This window comes from Sphaerodactylus townsendi, linkage group LG01 (assembly GCF_021028975.2).
Source record: "Sphaerodactylus townsendi isolate TG3544 linkage group LG01, MPM_Stown_v2.3, whole genome shotgun sequence".
Classification (NCBI taxonomy): Eukaryota; Metazoa; Chordata; class Lepidosauria; order Squamata; family Sphaerodactylidae; genus Sphaerodactylus; species Sphaerodactylus townsendi.
In genome coordinates, this window is record NC_059425.1 from 150,239,707 (window position 1) to 150,261,223 (window position 21,517).

Below are 21,517 nucleotides of genomic sequence, written 5' to 3' on the forward strand. Positions count from 1 at the left end.
TATGATTCAACAAGATCTGACCACCAAGCCACATGCAGTGACACTTGCCATTCCCAAGTAAAACAGTTTTTATCTGATTCCTGGTCAAAGTGAGACCATCATGTTGCGCTGGATGCCACAGAAAGTTGCTGCTAGTTTTAATCCACCAAAGAGATAAACATTTGGTCACAGTCTTGATCAAATTGTTCCTTTCCATTTGCTGAGAGTCAGACATGATCCCTGACTGCTTCCATGTTCATTGTACAACATCAAAGGACATGACATTTCTTTTTATTTACCTAAAACATTTGAGTGACAGCTGGCCAGCAGCACTATTAATGTTTCTCACTGAGCTGGGATCACATTAGGCCAATTGTTGCAGAGAGGTAAAATGTAGTCTTGATTTGCTCCATGAGTATTTTGTTCGGTTTCCCGTTGGCCAATGAAAACAATCCACTCTTATTCTCTTATGCTATAAATCTGTTACCAGTGTTAAATTCTCTTTAGTGAGCAGATGATGGTCTTACCTATTTGGTTTCATTGTTTTAGTAAGATTTTGACGTATCAAGCTATGTTGTACAAAAGTGCAAGCTGTTTGCTTAAATAAAGAAAAAGTGTTGACTCGCAGAACAGTCTGATTCTACTTGCATGGTACAATGTGCAGCTGAATTTTAAAATTAGCAAACTATATTTTTGATGGGATCCCTATGCTGAAAGAACTTTTCATTTCTGGTAAACACTGGAATAGGGGGGAAAGGGCATGTTTTCACATTTGTCTTCACTATCCAGCTAGATTTGTGCATGTGGCCCCAAGGTTTGTTTTATACAAACAATATTCTTTACCCAAGAGAAGCAAAGTAAACAGGGATTAAATTTTACAGTGTCATTTACTGTGGTAAGAGTAAGAACAGTATTTGAATATTTCAAACAGCATATTGTTGCCTACTTAAAAAGCAACAAATATTTTAAATAATTTTTATTTTTTTGGTTTGGAACATATAGAGTGATCCAAAAAGGAATATCTATTCTTCAGAGAAACATTAGAACTCTAGACCATAAATGCCCTTCTAGATGTACCACCGTTTGGGATGAGGCTTGACACTAAATATTGAGGAGGTATGCAGTGTAAGACACACTATATAAATCTGCTCAATTTACATAATTTATATATTGCCCATAATTTAGATTGCCTGAACAGAGAATTTTAATTTTCGTAGCACAGAATACTCAAAGCCCTAGTGATCTTCAAAAATATTGCTGCAGTTAACCCACACTGGAATCTAAAACTATTCACCACACACAATATTTACTATAGTGAGCAATATCTGAACAGAACTTACTGCCCATGGTTTTTTAACTGGCTGAATGCTGTTTTTGTGTTAAGAGAGTCAAAAATGCTGTACAAGCCCCAATGGTTTTGAAATTGTTTGTTAGCTTTTTAGAAAAAAAAGTCCTTGACATGGAAGACAAGCACATGCTTCAGCTACAATCAATGAAGGATGAAAAAGATAAGCTACAGTCAATAGTATCCAGACAAAACTCCCTAATAGAAGAACTAGAGAAACAGCTGGTCACAGCCACAGCTAACAACTCCTTTCTGCAAAAACAACAACATGATTTAAGGGAGACAGTTCAGAATCTGTTCTTTATGATTTCTACACCAAACCGTAAGTGAAGTGGAACACTGTTGGAAACAATTTCATCTTGGCCGCCATACCCTCACTCTATCACCTCCCTATTTCCCTCCGCTTCTTCCTTAACAGAAAGTAAAATTTTACCAGGCATGCAGAGACCAAGGCCACTTGAAACTGGAATTCATATTAGGTATAAAGAAAGGAATCCAGAGCCAAAGCTACTTGAGGTTTGGCCCCAGTGTTAATTCTGGTTAACCCACTTCCAAGTGTGGGTGTTAAATCTCATAACAAAGTGGTTTTGAGAAGAATGAGCCAGTAGGTCACCCTATAGCAGCAATACCAGAGAACCAACGTCACCCACAAACAATTTGGGTGATTCCTTAGCATTAGAATTAACCATTTGAAGAGGCAGAAGCTAATTCTTTCAGTTTGGAACTGCAGGAACAAAATGACGCACCTGCGGGGTACTGAAAAACTCTCGATTTTGGCTTTTGAGACTTTTGATCTAAGTGTAGTTCATAATACCATATGAAGTTTTCTATACAGTGACAGACCATTGGTCTAACTCAGCACCCTGCCTTTTACAAGCTCCCCAGGGCCTCAAACAGAGAACAGCCACTAAGTGAGATATTTTAACTGAAAGTGCTAGAGAGTCAAGCAGGTGTTCTCCACTGAGCCATATCTTTTCCCTTTCCCTATTTTCCCAGGCATGAGATCTTTCTTGCAGAATGCCCAGAACAAAATTCTCACTCTTTAAAATTGCAGGGTGAGCTATTTTATTATCACAGAAGGCTTGGTAGTACTGAAAGGCCGAAAAACACCGCCTTAAGAAAATTTCCAAAGCTCTTCATGTTTCTTGTGATATTATCTAAATTTGCGCACAAATAAGTAAACAAGCTGAAATATGTTGGCTTCAACAACATGGAAACAAATCCTGAACATTTGCCAAATTCAAGGAGAATGCTTCTAAAAGTGTCAACGATGGAGAAGTGTGGAAAAACAATTAAAATGCTGGATGTGAGTTTTCTGCACTTTAAGCAAACGAAATTTATGAACCCTAACTACTAAACAAGATGAAAAACAAGCATGTAATAAACAGGGAAGGGGAAGGAGGGGGAGGAGTCTTGTGCACAAAGGCAACCATCATTGCTAAGGATATCAAGTCAGCCTTGCAGTAGGTCTTAGAAAGGTTTTAGCATGCTAAAACCTTTCCTAAACCTAAAGTTCCTAAAGTTGGCCGTTTTTCATAGGCTTTCATGTGTTTATATTTTAGCTTCATGTGTTTATTTTTTAGCTTCCAAAAATGCTTTGGTGGCTACTGAAGAACAGATCAGCTTCAAAGATTGTGCGGAAGCATTCAAATCAGGACTCTCAAGCAGTGGAATCTACACATTAACAGTCCCTAATACTGGAGAAGAGAAAAAGGTATTGGAATCTTTTAATTAAATTTATCCAGAATAAAGCACTATCTTAATAAAGGTTTAGATCAGGGGTCTGCAACCTGCGGCATTCCAGATGTTCATGGAGAACATCTGGAGAGCCGCAGGTTACAGACCCCTGGTTTAGATGTTATAAAGTCACACCATTAGCAAGCCCAGCAATATTATTATTTATTTATTTATCGGATTTTTACCCTGGCCATTCCCCAATGGCAGTAACAGGGCGGCAACAGCATCATAAAACAATTACATTAAAATCACAATAAATACCTTAAAACAATTAAATAATCCTTAATACGCAACCCAATTTTAGATAGTGACTTACTGAAGCCCCGGGAGGCCAGAAAGTAGATGTTAGCCCAGCTGGCCACTAGGGAAAGCCCAGTGGAATAGCTCTGTCTTACAGGCCCTGTGGAAACAACTCAAGTCCCGCAGGGCCCTGATCTCAATCGGGAGCATATTTCACCAGGTAGGGGGCCAGGACCGCAAAGGCCATGACCCTTGTCGAGGCCATCCGGATCATTTTTGGGCCAGGGATTTCCAAGAGGTTCCCCTCTGAAGAACAGAGGGTCCTGCTTGGACAATATATTTGGAATATTTTGTATTTGGAAAAAGTTAACAAATGGAGACTTGTGCAGCACTTCTGAATTATGTGAACACAACAGTATTGTTTCTGAGAACCCTGGAAAAAGGGAGAAGTTACCCAAGGAGTATCACAGAATGTTTCTATCTTTTGGAATTGATTATGAAAACCATAACTGCTGTACACACATGCAATCTGGGAAGATCTACACAGACAGAGCGTGAAGACTGGGGTTGCAATGGCAGGCCTTGCCCTTATCAGTGCATTTTCAGTCTACCGCCTGAATAATCTATTCCAAAAGGTAGAAACACTCTGTACTAACAACCCCCCTAAAGCTGTGCTAAAATGAATTCAACAGACTACATTAAGCGAATGAAGCAACACTACAACGATCTGATTTTGAACTACTTGTTTTTAACATTTAGTTTGTCAAAGAATCTGGACATTTCTTCCAAACAGTGAATATGAAAACTGTAATTAGATAACTAACATGGCCATTGAGAACAGTCCATGAGAGAGCCCCCCCAATCCCTCATGATTTGGTAATCGACTCCAATAATAATTCCCTCTAATCTGGACCACCCCAAATGAGACAAATGTCTTCTGTCTACATTTGGGCTTCTGCAGATTCAACAGCTAACCACGGGTTAGGGCTAGAAACAAGCAGTGGCATTATATGGCACCTCCACTCTGTGACACTCCTTGGGTAACTTCTCCCTTTTTCCAGGGTTCAACTTTTTAAAATTTTATTTACTTAACTTATACCCTGTTTTTCTATCCACTGCACACCCAGAGCAGCTTACATTGTTGTTCTGTCCTCTACTTTATTCCCCCAACAGCTTTATGAGTTGACAGGCTGACAGCTTTTGACTGGCCCAAGGTCACCCAGAAAGCTTCCCTGACACAATAGAGATGTGAAGTTGTATCTCAGATTCTAGCACCGTGGTGGCGAACCTATGGCACTCCAGATGTTCATGGACTACAATTCCCATCAGCCCCTGCCAACATGGCCGATTTGCCATGCTGGCAGGGGCTAACGGGAATTGTAGTCCATGAACATCTGGAATGCCATAGGTTCACTACCACTGTCCTAGCCTTACACTCTGACCATTACACTACTGTGTCTGGTCATCACTATTCCTGGTTAAATATGCTCTAATCCCAAATTTAGAAGTCTAATTTCAACATGTATGTACATGGACGAAATTAGTACCAAGTTATTGAGGGAAAGAAAAATCCCAAGAGGCCCTGGCACAAAATATTGCCCAGCTTTATTTGCAATTCATCTCGTTGTAATATACCAACAACCAAACAGCAGTGAGTGCCAGCACTGTGGTTTAAACACTGTCAATTTGGCAACCTTGCTTTATTGCACCAGTGACTTAAATGCTCCTTTCAAATATTTAACAAGCCACCCAATATGCTTTAGGTATAACTGGCAGTAGTATATGTTCCAAGCTGTCAGCAAATTTCTGCACACCGCTGTGGAGCTGTTAAAAGTCAGAAGAATGGTTTCAAACCTATGAAAAACAGTGTTGCTACTAGTCCAGCAATTAGGCAGTAAGATTGATGACGTGATTTTTATTCCCAGACCTGCAGCACGGAGTACAGTGATTATAGTGTTTAGACTTCATCATACCACCCCTGTTTGTTGAAGGAGACGTTGAATGGATTATCACAGCTTTCGAACTGTAATCCATCAAGCACTATTATGCAGCCCAGCCTTCATGTAGAGCCTCCTTTGAAAATGAGGTTTTACAGAAGCAGTCCTGGCAAATGATGCTGTGCCTGGGGAAACCACATAATTACTAACTTTTAAGACTATTCCCCTAACTTTTAGAAGCCCCACTGATGACATTTTTGAAAAACTGAATGGTTTTCAAATTATTATCCAAGCTGCTTTGTAATAATACGTTTGGATATATCTGTTTGGGCGGTAAAACAGAGTTGCCTCTTCTTTGCCAGACTGCCGCTGTTTCTGTTGTGATCTTTTTCTCTTAAAACTCACTCTGGCCTCTCAAGAGACTTATAAATAAATACTTTTGGCCAACTTAACATTAGTTACTCCTTCCCCCCCACACACACTTTCATTAGAAAGCATAATGTAAAAACAAATTTGCTTAACATTCTTGTCCAGGAAATAACATGTGCTATTGTTAGTGCAATCTAGCAAGAAAAACAATTTAGCATAATTATACTTGTGTTTTAGAAGCAACCTTGAGACAGGTCAGTGCTCCCCCCCCCCCCCGTCCCGCCAATTGCAGATGCTCTCCCTTGTGCTTTATCACAAAAATCAGAAGTTTCAAAAACTATATTTGGAATATTTTCATGGAGAGCAGCTGTTTGAGTAGCCCAGTGTCAAAATATATCGGCAACTGGGTTCTCAGGATCATGATTTTTGACTCATGTTTCATTGAGTTTGTGGGATATAAATGAAATTGCCAAAAAGCTGCTCTGGGTAGTACAATAATGTTGTGAATGATATATTTGTTTAACATTGCAACAAGACATCCACTTGAAAAAGTCAGGATACGTTTTTGCCCTCCTTAATCCTAAATTAGACAAAAAGTTTTAAACAATCCTGTTTAAAAAACTCTCGGAAATAAACCCGTGAAAATTGTATTAACATTAGTCGTACTTTTTCAGAAAAGGCCATGCCCTTTATCTCCCCTTAGGTTTGCAATCTAGCCTTATAATTATAATCTATCCACAAATACTGCTTCTCAGTGTCCTGCTTCTATATTTTTTTCCAAAAGCAACTGAGGAAGGACTTCAAAAACCAAACATAAGTGTTTTGGAAACCAGAATTGGCAACAAGATGCAGAATCTGCTGGAAATAAACTTTATACAATATTTGTATATGCTTCAGAAATATGTTTTTATTGTAGAAGAATACTTAGACAAACAAGAATCCTTGGATTCTTATGTGCAACAACAGGCTGTAATGAAAACATCTTCACCCCCAGATAGCCAGCGTTACCACCTTTAAGGCAGTGATAATCTTTTATGGGAGTGGCCTATAGTTAATCCCTCCCACTTTCCAAAGAGATGACTGGACCAGCATTGACTATTCATTGTATGTGCATGAACTAGGCAGCAGCACTATGTATACAAACATGTAGATCCACTGTAGTAGTAGTAGTTCTACATACACAGCATCCTTTAGTACCCAAGCAGTCTGATTCAGCCCTGTCATCTTTGCTAGTTTACGACAGCATTACCATAGCGAATAACATGTTTGAGGCACAGCATTAAGGTGAACCAATAAAGTTCCCTTGGCCCAGACAGACAGTTTTGTACAATGATTTTTGAGAGGTACGCATAATTTCTGTGCTTACTCCTACCAGGCATATTGTGATATGGAGACCAGTGGCGGAGGGTGGACGGTTATTCAGCGACGCTCAGATGGAAGTGTAGACTTTGATCGAACATGGATGGAATACAAGATGGTAAGGCAGAATGACCTAATGCCATCCTTTTGATGCACCCAGCTTCTGATAAAAATGTGAAGTGATCCAATTAGACTGAATGGTAGAGCACCTTGCTGCTGTTAAGTGGTAACACTCCCTCGACTGATTTACAGTTCTCAGATATGAATGCTGTGCTTTCTTTGAATAAAATCAACAATCTTAACAATTTAGTTAAGCAGATGCTTGCCTATAAGAGGCTTGTGTTTTTAAAATGAGAATTATTTACACTGTCTGGATGTCTACTATGAACATGATAATTTTCATTGCTTTTAAAACATGGCCTTTTTCTACTCAGCTATGCCTGCTAACAGCCGTAAGAGTGTAAAAAAACACAAACACAAGAAGTGGTCCTGATTTCAAACAACAAAATTTATATATTTGAACATGCAATTTGATTACAGGGATTTGGAAATCCTTCTGGGGAACACTGGCTGGGAAATGAGTTGGTTTCTCAACTTACTAACCAGAAGCAATACATGCTCAGAATACATCTGAAAGACTGGGAAGGAAGTGAGGCATATTCCTTATATGAACATTTCTATCTAGCAAGTGAAGAACTGAAATACAAGTAAGTGAGCAGAGATTAAAATCTGTTCTTTTAATAAATGTATTACATCACTATTTTTTTTTTTAAAAACGTTATTTAAAAAGAATAACAAAGGCTTATACCAATGCACAAAAGAACATTATTTTGGTCCAAATAGGAAATAATTTTGGGGACTGTGGTTGCAAAGCTTTTCCGAGGAATGCATATAACAATCTGGATAGCTCAATGAAAGAATCAACCAAGTCTGCTGCAGCAATGAAAAGGGTGAACTTTATGCCGGGGGTTTTAAGGAAAGGTGTTGAAATTAAAAGGGTCAGTGTTATAATGCTCCTGCATAGATCTATGGTGCGGCCTCAATTTCAATACTGCTTGTAGTTCTGGTCACCATAGCATAGTTTCTTAAAGTTACAGATGTATGCAGCCTTCATCATTTTGGAGTGTTTTAAATCCTCCCAATGTATTTTTAAAAGATTTTTCTTGAAACCTGGGGCTTTCCTCAGGTTTGTAGAAATATCTGTTTTGTCTGTTTATGGTTTCAGTCTCTACAGCACGTTGGCAAACGATTACGATCATTTAACATTCTAGTCATCAGTCCTACCCACAATGAATTCTACTGCCATCTTAATTTTATTCACACATGAAAGCCAGTGTGGTCTTGTGGTCAGTCAGCAGAAACTTTGGAGTACAAAACTTAACTCCACTCAGAGGCCCCTTCCGCACACGCAAAATAATGCATTTTCAAACCACTTTCACAACTGTTTGCAAGTGGATTTTGCTATTCCGCACAGCTTCAAAGAGCACTGAAAGAGTTTGAAAGTGCATTATTCTGCAAATGCGGAATGAGCCAGAGTGTATTGGAAAGGCCAGTCTCTAGGCCTCTGTGGGAGAAATCCTAAGCAGTTCTACTCTGTTCAGTAGCACTTATTCCTGGGAAAGTGCCTTGGATTGTACCCTAAGTATCTCATTTCTATACCAGAGTTATTATTAATCTTTTTATAAGGTTCCAATATCAGTTGAGAAGAAAACACCGCTACCTACCTGAGTCTTATAGAGAGGAAGGCTAGTAATCTAAAACCAATAGACTTTTTCTTTTTCAAAAGACCAGGAAAGGAGAGGGTTGCAATTATACTGCCAAACCACTGGCCTGTCTTGCTCAATATTAGCAACCATGACTGGCAGCAGTGCCCCAGAATTTCAGCCACAAGAAGGACTTTTCCAAGCAGTGTGGTGCAGTAGTTAAGAACAGGTGCACTCTAATCTGGAGAACCAGGTTTGATTCCCTGCTCTGCCACTTGAGCTGTGGAGGCTTATCTGGTGAACCAGATTAGTTTGTATGCTCCAACACATGGCAGCTGGGTGACCTTGGGCTAGTCACAGTTCTTCAGAGCTCTCTCAGCCCCACCCACCTCAGAGGGTGTTTGTTGTGAGGGGGGAAGGGAAAGGAGATTGTAAGCCCCTTTGAGTCTCCTGAGGAGAGAAAGGGGGGATATAAATTCAACACCACTTCTTCTTTGGAGTCACGACACCATTTTCTAGCCAGAGGTGGGATCCATATTAGCAACCATGACTGGCAGCAGTGCCCCAGAATTTCAGCCACAAGAAGGACTTTTCCAACATCTGATCCCTGAGATTCTGTAACTGGGGATACCAAGGACAGAACCTGGGCCATTCCATAAAAAGGAAGGTGCTCTACCACTAAGTTACTGCACCCCACCCCCCACCCCCAATATTTTATTATCTTTTCAACAAGATTAAAGCCTTATTTGAGAAGTGTTTCCCCATCTATTTTATTCTAAATAACTTTATGGTAAAATCATTACATGCTACAAAAAAAATCTAGAAGTACACAAGTTGACCAAGGTGCAGACTAGTCAGCGTAAACATTTTCTGGATCACAGCAATATCTTACAGAAGGTTTCAGATTTTTCCTGATTAGGAAGAAAAAAAATTGTTCTGACTCCAACCCAAATATTTCCTCATCTGGAAACATTTAGGATCTACAGCAGGGATTTTTATTTTTTAAAATTAAGGCAATATAATGTTTACAAAGGTTACCTTTGTAAAATGGGTCATTACCCTTGTCCATTTATGTTATTAAAAAATAATTACTGCAGACAAAGATGGCTGTTTGCAACTACATTTCTTTTTGAAATGAAACCAAGTTTTTGAGTTATAAAATGTGATGTTTAAAAATACTCCTGACTTACAAAACAGATATATTTTGATAGTCAATCTAACTAGTTAGCTACTCTGCATCATTACTTGAACGTAATTTGTGCTCATTGTAAGTCTTTGAAATGCAAAGCAGCAGAAGAAAAGCCAAACTAAACACTGCACAGATAAAATAAGAAGGTTCAGAACACCAAAGTCTGACATTAACTAGTGAAAACACTCAGACCATAAAAAGGTCCTGATCCGGTGAACACAATCCATGGGGCCTGCATACACAAAAGGATATAGTGTAGAGAAGAATCCTGCACCTATCACCTAAAGCTATAGGCACTGTGATGCAATTACATACAGGAGGGAGGGGAGGGGTGCCATGAAAGGACTGGCATGCAAGGGAGGGGAGGGAGTGAGGGTAGCATCAAGAGAGGGGAGGGAAGGGGGCCCAGCATCTGGACATGGCCCACCCACCGGAGTGGAGGGAGTGGAGGGAGGGTTAGCATGCAAGGAAGGGGAATGAGGGAGGGGAGTGAGTGAGGGGTGGCATGCAAGGGAGGGGAGGGAGATCTTAAATAAGATGGTTGGAACTTGATAGTGCCGATTTCCTATTTGTGGAGATGGAGAAATTTAATCTGGTCCCACTGTCCTAATGTCAACCATGTGCTCAGAAGGGGTAGAGATTTTAATGCAGTATACATGCTATCTACGTGGAACTGGGGAAATATTAGGTAAATCACAACTGCTTTAGACATCAGCAGCATAGTTCTAAGCAGTTACCCTTTCAAACCCACAGACTTCAATGACCTTAGAAGGGTTTAACGTCTTAAAGAGATGACAATTTAAGTGTTTTTCAAATATAAGTGGACAAAAACTCGCTGCAAATGTAAATGTCTGGAGTGCAAATCATCACTCCAGATCCTGCTATAACATCAGAACAACCTATCTCCATATCAAGCTTTAAACAGTTTCCCTTCAGTTTTCTGTATGTGCCTGAAATTACAGACTCTTTAAACTAGAGTGATTCACAATTTCTAAACAATACCTACCTCATTTATTTTCCATTAATTTAGTTATCTCAGTTCAGGAGAAAAAAAAGTTATTCCTATTCAATAACAATGTACACTGTTGACAAGAAGTTCCTGGCATACTCTCTATGCCAAAGACAGTACATGAACTAGAGAACTAAACAGGATACTGTTAGGAAAATACTTCCTCACTGCTGCAAAACAATTGTATGGACATGTACTAACTTGTTTCTCTCTTTCACAGAATCTACCTTAAAGGACTCATGGGTACAGCAGGCAAAATAGGCAGCATAAGCCAACCAGGAAATGGTTTTAGCACAAAGGATGCAGACAATGACAAATGCATCTGCAAATGCTCCCAAATGCTAACCGGAGGTAAGAGGAGACTTCTGTTTTGCTCTTTTCCTTTTTCATCTGGCACTTCATACAGGAAATCAATAACAGGTCATTTGGCCGAGTTCATTAAACACATAAAAACTGCCCCAATTCAGTAAGTTTTTGTCCTATATAGAGCAACGGAATAAGGTATGACAGAATGATTAGACTTCCTACCTTATCAACTTGAATCAAGTAAATGAGAAAGAAGAGGTCTTAATATAGGGAAAATACTCATCTGAGGAGCAGGGATGCTCAGAAAGAAAAAAAATGGTGAACTAAGCAAGGAGATACTCATACAGGGTAGTACATTGTGCTATAATAGAACAGGAAAGGATCATGTGCTGGGGTATGTATGCACTAGTGTAACTATAAATCAGTTATGGAGTTAAATTGACATATGCTGTGATGTTATACTAGAAAACTGGTAAAATACCTTAAAACACGATGACTGCTCTACTGAAGTTTTGCTGGTATATCTGTGCCCTGAAAAACCCAGCACAAGCCAGATATGTTGCACAGAGCAGATGTAATGAGATCCAGGCTGAGGGATGGAAAGCATAATCCAATCTCCATCAATTTCCTCTTCTTTTTGTACCAGTTAGCATTAAAGTCCAAAGTTATACATACAAAAGGACATTGCTGAACTGGACCACAGACAATAAACAGCATTACTTAATCCCACAAATAAATATAATTTTTTTTAGAGTACATATGTTCCAAGGGTTGGATTCCACAGATCTGTTCTGCTAATGGTGGCACTATACACCGATAGAAGCTAAGTAAAAGCTCCTTGTACCAGAGAAAAGTCCCATGACTAGCAGGATCCAACCCAAAGTATACCACAAGGCACAGAAAAATCATAGATATGTACAAAGACGACATAAAGCTCCGTATAGTCAGTGGTGTGTCTCACTGAAACTAATGGACATTAATTTAGTTGCTTCTACTGTCACCGATTTCAGTGAGACCTGATGCTAACTTCTGCTATCTGTTAGCAGGAAGACAAGTAAATTCTATGTGTCATTTGCAGAATCAGTCTGACCAACAGCCACAAACTATGCTGGTTTGGTGCCAATCTCCAGGGTCATGATTAAGGGGATTGGCAAAATGAGTGCAGTGGCAATAGCTTCAAGATGCCACATGTCTATTCTGAAGTCCTACCAGTTGAGCTTAATATTTGTTCCTGACTAAATTTTCTGCTGAGGGAAGATACTTCCATAAGTGAAACAACCTTCCAGGCTGCCTCTTCCTTCCCACTGGGAGCCCACTGATCTCCCTAAAATAGAGGACCTCTTGGGGGAAAGGGAATTGCGTAAAGGGCAAATTAGGAGTCTGTAGCAGGAATGAGAAAATTGGCAGAAATGACACCTCTGTTTCCATTAGAAAAACTTTAGTCTGGACTCAACACAATATTTAGAACAGACACTTCCACGAAGCATGTGCACATTACCAGCTGAAAGATCTAGTTTTGCTTTAGATCTGAGGTCAGCATACAATTTGTATATTTTAAGAGTTGTTATAGAATAAGAATTCTGATATAATTACTGTAAGAAAAAATGTATTTTTGTTTGTTTTTTTCTTACTCAAACAGGCTGGTGGTTTGACGCATGTGGTCCTTCCAACCTAAACGGTTTGTACTATCCATTACGACAAAACACAAACAAGTTCAAAGGGATTAAATGGTACTACTGGAAAGGATCGGGCTATTCTCTCAAGGCTACGACTATGATGATCCGACCAGCAGATTTCTAAAAACTTCTGCACTTTCTAGAATGTAAATATTGAAATAACTGTACTTTGCAAATCAAGTATTTTATTTTCAGAAGACAACACAACCTACAGGCTTTCTTGGCTAGGGGATATGTGGTTGCATCTTGCAACAATCATCTTGTTTTAGTTCCCAAATTAAAACAACGTCAAGAAAGAAGACATACCGGCTGAATTGATATTTGGCAAAAGACAAAGTAAAAAGGACTCTCTGAAAGACTCTGTATTATTGAACATTTACGATGTGTGTGTGTATATAACTGGAACTGTGAAATACATGTAACGCTACACCCACATTTACTTAAGCTTTCAACGTATCACTACATACCTTACTGCTGAATTAACTGCTACCTTTAACTATTCTATCATGCCATGATTGTAATTATGTACATAAAATATTTTTGTAATTAACTCCTATATAATAAAAGGCCCTTACCTTGACTTATCATGTATTCAGGGATATTTGGCACCATGTGGTAATATATTTAATAATGTTTTGTTAAAAATTCTTCTACGATTTGTGGGAAGGTTTTTTTTTTTAAATTCCAGCACTATTTTTTAAAGATTTTATTTTTTTACATAATGAAAACAAACTTCAACGTAGTAGATTATAACAATAATAATAGATCTAAGCATAAATTTTATAAACAGTTAAATATGGGGGGATGAATTCATATTTATGTGTCACCTACATATTCATTCAGATATATACCAGTATGCTATTTTTTTTAGATTTTTTAACAGAGAAAGTTATCCGCATGAAAAATGCCATTTATTGGTAAAAACATTATTTATCCCTGATATGTATAGTTACATTATGTGATTCAATATAATTTTAAAGAAAGTTGCACTGTTTTTTAATCTCCGTTATGCTTTAGACCACAGGTGTCAAACTCATGCCCCTCCAGATGTTATGGACTACAGTTCCCATCATCCCCTGCCGGCATCATGCTGGCAGGAGATGATGGGAACTGTAGTCCATAACATCTGAAGGGCCACGAATTTGACACCTGTGCTTTAGATAATATCTAGTCAGGAAATCTCTTCTTTTTCGAGCAAAACAAACTGCTTCTGTCTTTTCTAGAAGAATAAGCTACCAGTTCAGTTCAGTTTTTATCATGGCCCACAGGCCACTGAGAAGCAGAAAAAAAGATTAGCTACCAATGGGTCTGGGTAGAATCATGGGCATCCTCAACGATCCCTGTGGATCCTCATTTTACCTTTTTCCGCTACGAATGAAAGACTACTTCCAACTTGAACATTTCCATATTCCTTTACCAAGGGGCATTTGTTCAAGACAGAAAAAAAAAGAAGTGCACCCCCATCACATTTGATCGTCTTAGCAAACACATCGATATTATCAAAGTTAATCTGTTCAGAAAGAAGACAAATTGCTCAAGCATTCCATGTGTTACTTACAGGAGCTGCAGGGAAATCCACTGAAAGTTCATATGGTTCTTCTGAAATCCAGTGGCCATATTCCAAAGACCACAACACCTACAAAGGAAAGAAAACCACATTATAATTTATAGCAGTATTCAGTGGCAATGCAGAAGCAGCCTCTGTGAATACTTAACTAAAATAAATGGCAGATTGGACAGGCAGGTCTACTCCCCCGCCCTCCCCCCAGGAAAGCTATGATTTAAATGTGTCATTGCAGATAAAATGTTATACACTGTTTATTTCAGTCATCTTAAATGAGTCTTTGAAATGAAATGTTAATGTCTACAGTAAAAATAGAAGCTTTAAAACAGTAAATGTCCTTGTCTGTTATGAAGGCTTCAAAATCTACGTCCAGACATGAGTTAGGCAAGAGCTTGGGCAACCCATGAGATTTTTTTTCTGGTTGGAACTATCAGCATCTGAAATCACAGCATAGCAGACATTGTTTTTGAAAACCTCTTTGCAGGCATACTGCATTCTAACTTAAAAACAGCCCCCAAATTTGGAAGTTCCTTGGAAATGGAAATGGCCATACACCATTCTGCAACAGAATGCCCAAACTGATGACTCCCCCAAAAGTATTTGTTGTGTTCCTCTTGAGGTAGATGCATAGTGACACACTACAAATACAATTCTATGAGATCCGGCGATAATGTACAAAACAGTGTTAACTATTCTCATGGCTGCCAACAAGTGAGGACAACAGGAGTACAAAATTTCAGGAACCCAGATCATCTGTGATACTGAAGCACAGGTCAAGATGCTGCTAGGGAACAGTAGAATTATATCTGTTCTAGTCAAGCATCATGTATATGCTTCTAGACGACAGGCCACAGCCAGAATGATCTTTATCTGGGGCTTAATGGTGGCTCTCAACAGCAATGATCACTGTTCAAAATTAGCTCATGCCAGGAACTTCCAATCCTATCAGAAAACATTTCCAAAAACAAAGTGCAGCTGCCACCTAGCATTCCGCCTCAGCATTGGATTGTACCTCACACTCCTGGATTTTTTTGTTATTTCTTTTAGCATTTGAAAAATTTTAAGTTGTCTTTTTAACTGCTACCACGTGCTAGTATGTATAGTGAAATAGACTGTGTAAATTGATTGGGCCTCCTTGTACAAACATGATCGTTTTTCTGCAGTTAATTTGTTTGTAGTTCTAACAGCTAGTAGTAAATTAGATTATATTGTACGTCCATTTATATCTCTTTACAGTATTGTGTTGTTCAGTGATCTGCAACGTTAGATATAGGTCAAGCTAAGAGACAAACAGCGAACTCCTAGCCATTTGTTATTTCTCTTAGATGTGTAGTCAGCAGCTGGGAGGCTCATCGCAATGATTTCATACGACCGATCCCGGAAGAACTATTACAAAGGGATTTTAACAAAAGATCGAGGCAACAGCAGTTTACAACTGTTCAATGACTTTTCCCACAGAAACAATACGATATCCTCTACAGTAACCTGCTTCAATGTGTCATTTCCTCTACTAGTCCCTGTTTAAAATAAGGGGAAAAAACGCCTAGGATTTGCTCATTTATGTTTTACCTAGATAAAATACTTAACCCCTTGGTTAGGCAAATCATATAACTGCTAACAATACTAAATGATTTGCCAAAATGCCTCCAGATTCATATTAATTTGGCAAATTCTGAGGTCGGTTAATGGTTCAGAGGCTTTCGGGGCAGGAAAAAGGACTTTTAATCTTCATGAAAGCTTGACAGTTTTCTAATATTTAAAAATGATATTGGAATGTAGCTTATCTTGGTAAAATTTGACACAGAACTAACATGCAAGGAAAGAAATATTAGTAGAGCCTTGATAGGGCTGAAAAGCAATCAAGGAAAAATTTAGCCCGTAGATGCACAAAGACACATTAACCAAAATGAGTAAAAGTGTTCAAATAATGAGTTACAGAAAAGTGGCAGTTGAATTTATTACTTAATATACAGTTATACACAACACCTTTTCTCAGATGCATTTGGAGTTTAGGAGCGTCAAAACAGAAATTATTTCTTTGAATAGTGTTATAGAAAATATGATCCATCTGTTACCCAAATCCCCTGGCATTAAACAACTTCCTGTTTCTGCAGCTGTACTTGATTTTTTCTCACTCCTGGGATACTGGAACATCAATGTTGGCTTTTAATTTGTTTCTTTAAAAATCTCTGTGTATAGATGAAACACCAGCTCACTAGTCACTTGATTGCCTGCACTGTTATCTTGTTTCCTTACATTATTAAGAAATAATAATGGGGATGGGCTTTCATATTATTTCTGGAGTTGAAAAAAATCCTGGGAAATATAACAATATATTGCAACTAATTCCTATGGAACTGGTTGAAAATCAAAATTAGCAAGGCATGCAGTCTCATGATTTAAATATGTATGAGCAAGTTCAGGGAGCCATCAGGAGAGGACACGTCTGAATCTAAACTAAAATATATGTAGCAAAAAGCCAAGAACAAGACCGTAGCCCTGTAATTATCTCACAGCCATCTTAATAATTTACCAGACATATGAAATCAATCACCACAGTAGTTCTAGATGGTGATTCCATGTTATAAAACAAGCTGCGCCATCAGATACGCAATTGCTTTTATGCCAAAATAATCACCCAGTTGTTGGCTATTCAGTGCAGCTATAGCAGTTCTATTTTTTGATCTTTAAAAATAATCATGGCAAGAATCTTTTTTTTCCTGTTGATGTTATATTCTAAGCTTCCTGACGGTTTTCACTAAACATATCCATGTGTTTTAGTTGCACAATTTCTTATTTTCTTCTTATACATTTATTTAAAACATTTTATGCCCCTCCAAGGGGTCCTCTAGGTTAGGGGTGGCCAACCTATGGTGCTCCAGATGTTCATGGATTACAATTCCCATCTGTTCCTGCCAGCATGGCCAATTGGCTGATGGGAATTGTAGTCCATGAATGTCTGGAGCACCATAGGTTGGCCACCCCTGCACCTAGCGATGAACACAGAACATTAGAACATTTGAGAATTAAAAATACATTCAAAACTATAAAACAATGAAACGAAAAGCATATAATTATGTCCATCATGCCTATTTCCTTCCTTACCTTGCTTTGCAATTACTACACTGTTATAGGGTTGAATACAGCTAGCTTTTTTGCTCATTCTTACTCAGTTCCCCTTTTACCACAGCTGGATCTCACATTCTTCTGCTGCCTTTGCACCCACAGCCAACAACAATAGCTGCCGGCAGAAGGCCTGCCAACCCTAGACATGGCAGCCTCTTGTCTGTCATTCTGGGCAGTGGGGCTTAGGTATGTCCTAGTGATTCAGCAAGGCCTTCAGCCTGGAATGACTCTGTTATTCAACTCCTGCAGCTGAGGCACAGAGGCGATCTCACCCTTGTGAGACCTTTGTCCGAAAACAATGAGGATTAAAGCCCACCATCTTGAAAAAAAAGAAAAAGTTGTGAAAATATAATCAAATCATAGAATTATAGAGTTGGAACAGACCCCATCAAGTCCAACCCCCTGCAATGCAGGAACACACAATCAAAGCATGAAATTAGACACATGACAATAACAACTCTTTAATTTACGGATTATGGATCTGCGCTAACTCAAGCTATCTAGGTCAAAACCCCTCAAATAGTTAAATCAGTTTGCCTGTTTACTTCACACTAGAAAAGCATCAATTATAAACATTTATACTCTGCCTGATACATCCTCCACAAGATTGCTAGCGCAACATAATCAGATGCGGGACCACACTGATAACAAAAAATAAATAAATAGAATCCACATTTACTTACCCATTCAAAACTGACAATCCAGCAGCCTCGAGCAATTCCCAGGAGTACATTTAAGGTACGACGGGGACTTCCTGAAATCACATGGCTGGTATTTTCACACACTTCATTTGAAAACAGAAAGTTTCCCAACTTCTTTGCCACTTGAACAACTGTATTCTTCTGCCTTTTAAGACAAAAATAATCAATTACTAGTTCAATATACCTGTATGTATAATGAAAATTGGCTTGAAAATCAGCTAACATAAACTTTTTTTAAAAAAGGAACTGGATAGTATATCACTGTACCAGAGGCGTAGCTAGGCCAGAGTTCGCCTGGTGCACACTTTGGCTTTTTCGCCCCCCCCCCCCGCGGCGCCCCCCCGCAGCGCCCCCCTGCAGCAGCTTCCCCACGGCACTTCATTCCACTTAGTTTTAGGAAAGGAGCAGGCCGAAGAAGGCTGCCTGCGTTGCCTGGGCCTGGTGGGAACAACATTTCCCAGGAGCCCCTGGGAAACGTAGTTCCCACCAGGCCCAGGCAACGCAGGCAGGCTTCTTCTCTGGGATGTTCCATTCCTAAAAGTAAGTAGGGGGGTGCACTGAAGGGGGTGCGCTGCGGGGGGGCACCGCGGAAGGGGGGCGAGGGGTGCCACGAGAGGGCTGTGGGGATTTTTCCGCTCCCCACGTGATCAGAATCGGTGCGCCCGGTGTGTTGCACACCCCGTCCCCTGGTGGCTTTGCCACTGCACTGTACAGCCTATAAAGGGTTGTAGTTAAATTCACAGGGTCATAAGCAGTGAAGGAATATGAATTAGATTAATAAGATAAACAGGGCTTATCTCAGACTGGATGCAGCACAGATGCATACTTTATATAATGTATGTTTTTTAATGTTTGTTTATTCTCCCTACCTTCAGCAGACTTCCCTCATGGCATTCCTTGGAGTCCCCTTTACTCCAGGAACAGTATTCAGATCAATGGGTTGCAGTGGGAAGTCAGGTAAGCAGTGGTGGGATTCAGCATGTTCGCACCACTTCGGCAGAACCGGTTGTTAAAATGGTGCTTGTAAGCAACCAGTTGTTAAATTATTTGAATCTCACCACCGGAACTAGTTATTAAAATTATTTGAATCCCACCACTGCAGGCATGTTCCATTTCTCCACTGGGAAATGTATTTTGGATCCAACCCTATATTTGCAACATTCTTTATGGTAATAATGCTTTATGTAACCATAGCTGAATGAGTTGTTTCACATAAATACATTTTTAAAACTATGGCAGTTAAAATAAAAATGAAGACAATATCAGCTGTGCAGCCTTACTACACTGTAGTAAAATGATGACATTTGAGACCAGGAGCACCTTAGAGACCAACATAATTTTCAGGGTCTTTCCTGAGTCACAACAAACTTAAAGGCCCAAGCATTTTAAATTAAATCAGTGGCCAAATATCTTTATCTTTCTGATCACAGCATCTACAAATGTATGCTTTCAGTGCTGGTTTTATCATGATTTGACAAGTTCAACTATTCCTTTCCTAACCTAGACAATCAACTCCTGTCATGTAGGTTATGTATGCCTGTTATTTTGTATGACAATAATTCCCTGTTTCATTTCTAGCTATAGGCTGTGGAATGAACCTCAAGTAGCCCTTGTGAGAGTAAGTAGAAGACATTTCCATTTGGGTAGGAGGAAGGCTGACATAGCTATAGATTTCTCCCTCTTCTGAGAGGAGCTTTATGCTGCATTCTTTGGGTTCAACCTGTGTTTATGAGCTATAAACAAATTCAGAATATACAATTAACTGTGCAATTCATGGGGGGGGGGGGAGTTTTATAACAGCTGGGGATGAGGTCGTTATGCCATCTCCAAAGAGGTTTCAGACAGCACAGCAAGAAGAGAAAACAGGAGAAACTCCCCTCCCCAAACCCCCATGCAGCCGAATGGTCTGTGGCACACTTTTTCATGTTGTAAGTGGACTGCTAGTGTAGGGGACAGCCCTGGGCTGAAAGTCCTTTTGAAGCTGACTAAAGTCAGCTCCAGCCCCAGACACCTCCCCACACTATACCACTGTGGGCTTCTCTCGCAGAAGAGCACCAGCACAGGGGTAAGAAGTAGGAGAACAGTTTGGATTTATACCGTTTTAACTCAAAGTAGCTTACAACATCTAAAAGTTGCTTACAAAATCCTTTCCCCAAAACAGACACTTTGTGGGGTAGTTGGGACAGAGAGTTCTGAGAGAACTGTGATTAGTCAAATTCCACTCTGCAGTCTTCACGTGTAGGAGCTGAAAAATCACCCTGGTTCACCAGGTTAGAGTCTACTGCTTATGTGGAGGAGTGGAGAATCAAACCCAACTCTCCATATTAGAGTCTATTGCTCTTAACCATTACACCACAATTGCAACTTCCACACTTGGGCACCACAGAGCTTCATGGTGGCTGATTCGAATTACTCCTTGCCAGCATATTTGCCCGTTTCAGCATGCGAGGCATTCATGTTGGCACATCTTTGTGCTACCTCCTTGACAGTTTTGCCCTCTCCCCTGCTTAAGAGTGCACTAGATCCAAAGAGAGTACTAGATCCAAAGATGTTGTCCATCAACATAAAGACACTTACACTATTGGAGTAGCATTTCATAGGCAGAGAAGGGTGTCAGTGTTTTTCTAACTCTCCCCTCTCACTGCAGATTTCTGCTCCCAACTTTGTTATGAGTTTCTTAACTAACAGGAGCAAAATTTCAGAGGGCTCAGCAAACTACAGGAGAAGAAAAGTCCTGTTGCACAAGTGTCACTATTTGTCATACTTTGAATCCATCCCCGTGGTTTGAAATGGATTTCCACTTCTGGTCCTGAAAATATTAACTATAACTTTTTATTGCAAGTACCAGGGCAGGCGATACTAATTTCCAACTCTAGTCCTTGCCATTGTGTTTGCAAAATTGTCTTGAATGAGCCTGTTATATGTTGAAGCATATCAAACCTCTAACTTTATACTAACAGAAAGTCACAAAAAACATTTAGTACTTACTCAGAACACATACTTGTCATGACTAATGTTCTCAATGGCTAAAAATTTAAAAGAAGAACAAAGTAAACAAAATGAATGTTCTGCTTCCTCATAAAGTCATTACAGTGACAAGCTTCATGGAAGATGTAAACTGAATGAAGACTAAAGCTTAGATAAGTTGAATGGCCAATAATGGGATTCATCAATAGCAGGTTTGCTGCCCTGGCACATTTATCGCTGGGTGAATACATATATGCTTTTAAATGAACAAGCTTTGATAAAATAATTTTTTTTTGGTTTATACTAATGA

At 39.4% G+C, this 21,517-nt stretch overlaps 2 protein-coding genes across 9 annotated transcripts in view; one reads left to right on the top strand and one right to left on the bottom strand.

Annotated features, from left to right (window-relative positions):
- Positions 1-13,525, top strand: part of ANGPT2 (angiopoietin 2) — a 34,380-nt gene extending 20,855 nt beyond the window's left edge. The window contains exons 4-9 of the mRNA XM_048497554.1: positions 1,414-1,646; positions 2,908-3,038; positions 6,983-7,084; positions 7,507-7,673; positions 11,088-11,218; positions 12,813-13,525. Of these exons, the coding sequence (XP_048353511.1) occupies positions 1,414-1,646; positions 2,908-3,038; positions 6,983-7,084; positions 7,507-7,673; positions 11,088-11,218; positions 12,813-12,973 (925 nt within the window). The 3' untranslated portion in view covers positions 12,974-13,525. The remainder of the gene's footprint in view (positions 1-1,413; positions 1,647-2,907; positions 3,039-6,982; positions 7,085-7,506; positions 7,674-11,087; positions 11,219-12,812) is intronic.
- MCPH1 (microcephalin 1) overlaps positions 1-21,517 on the bottom strand; it is a 109,275-nt gene that overhangs the window by 61,767 nt on the left and 25,991 nt on the right. For all 8 annotated transcript variants that reach the window (XR_007244600.1, XR_007244601.1, XM_048497542.1 and 5 more), the window contains 3 exons: positions 21,229-21,266; positions 18,223-18,385; positions 14,408-14,485 (listed from right to left, as the gene is read on the bottom strand). Coding sequence is in view for 6 of the 8 variants with exons in the window: in XM_048497542.1 (XP_048353499.1) it covers positions 14,408-14,485; positions 18,223-18,385; positions 21,229-21,266 (279 nt within the window). In the remaining 2 variants the exon portion in view is untranslated. The remainder of the gene's footprint in view (positions 1-14,407; positions 14,486-18,222; positions 18,386-21,228; positions 21,267-21,517) is intronic.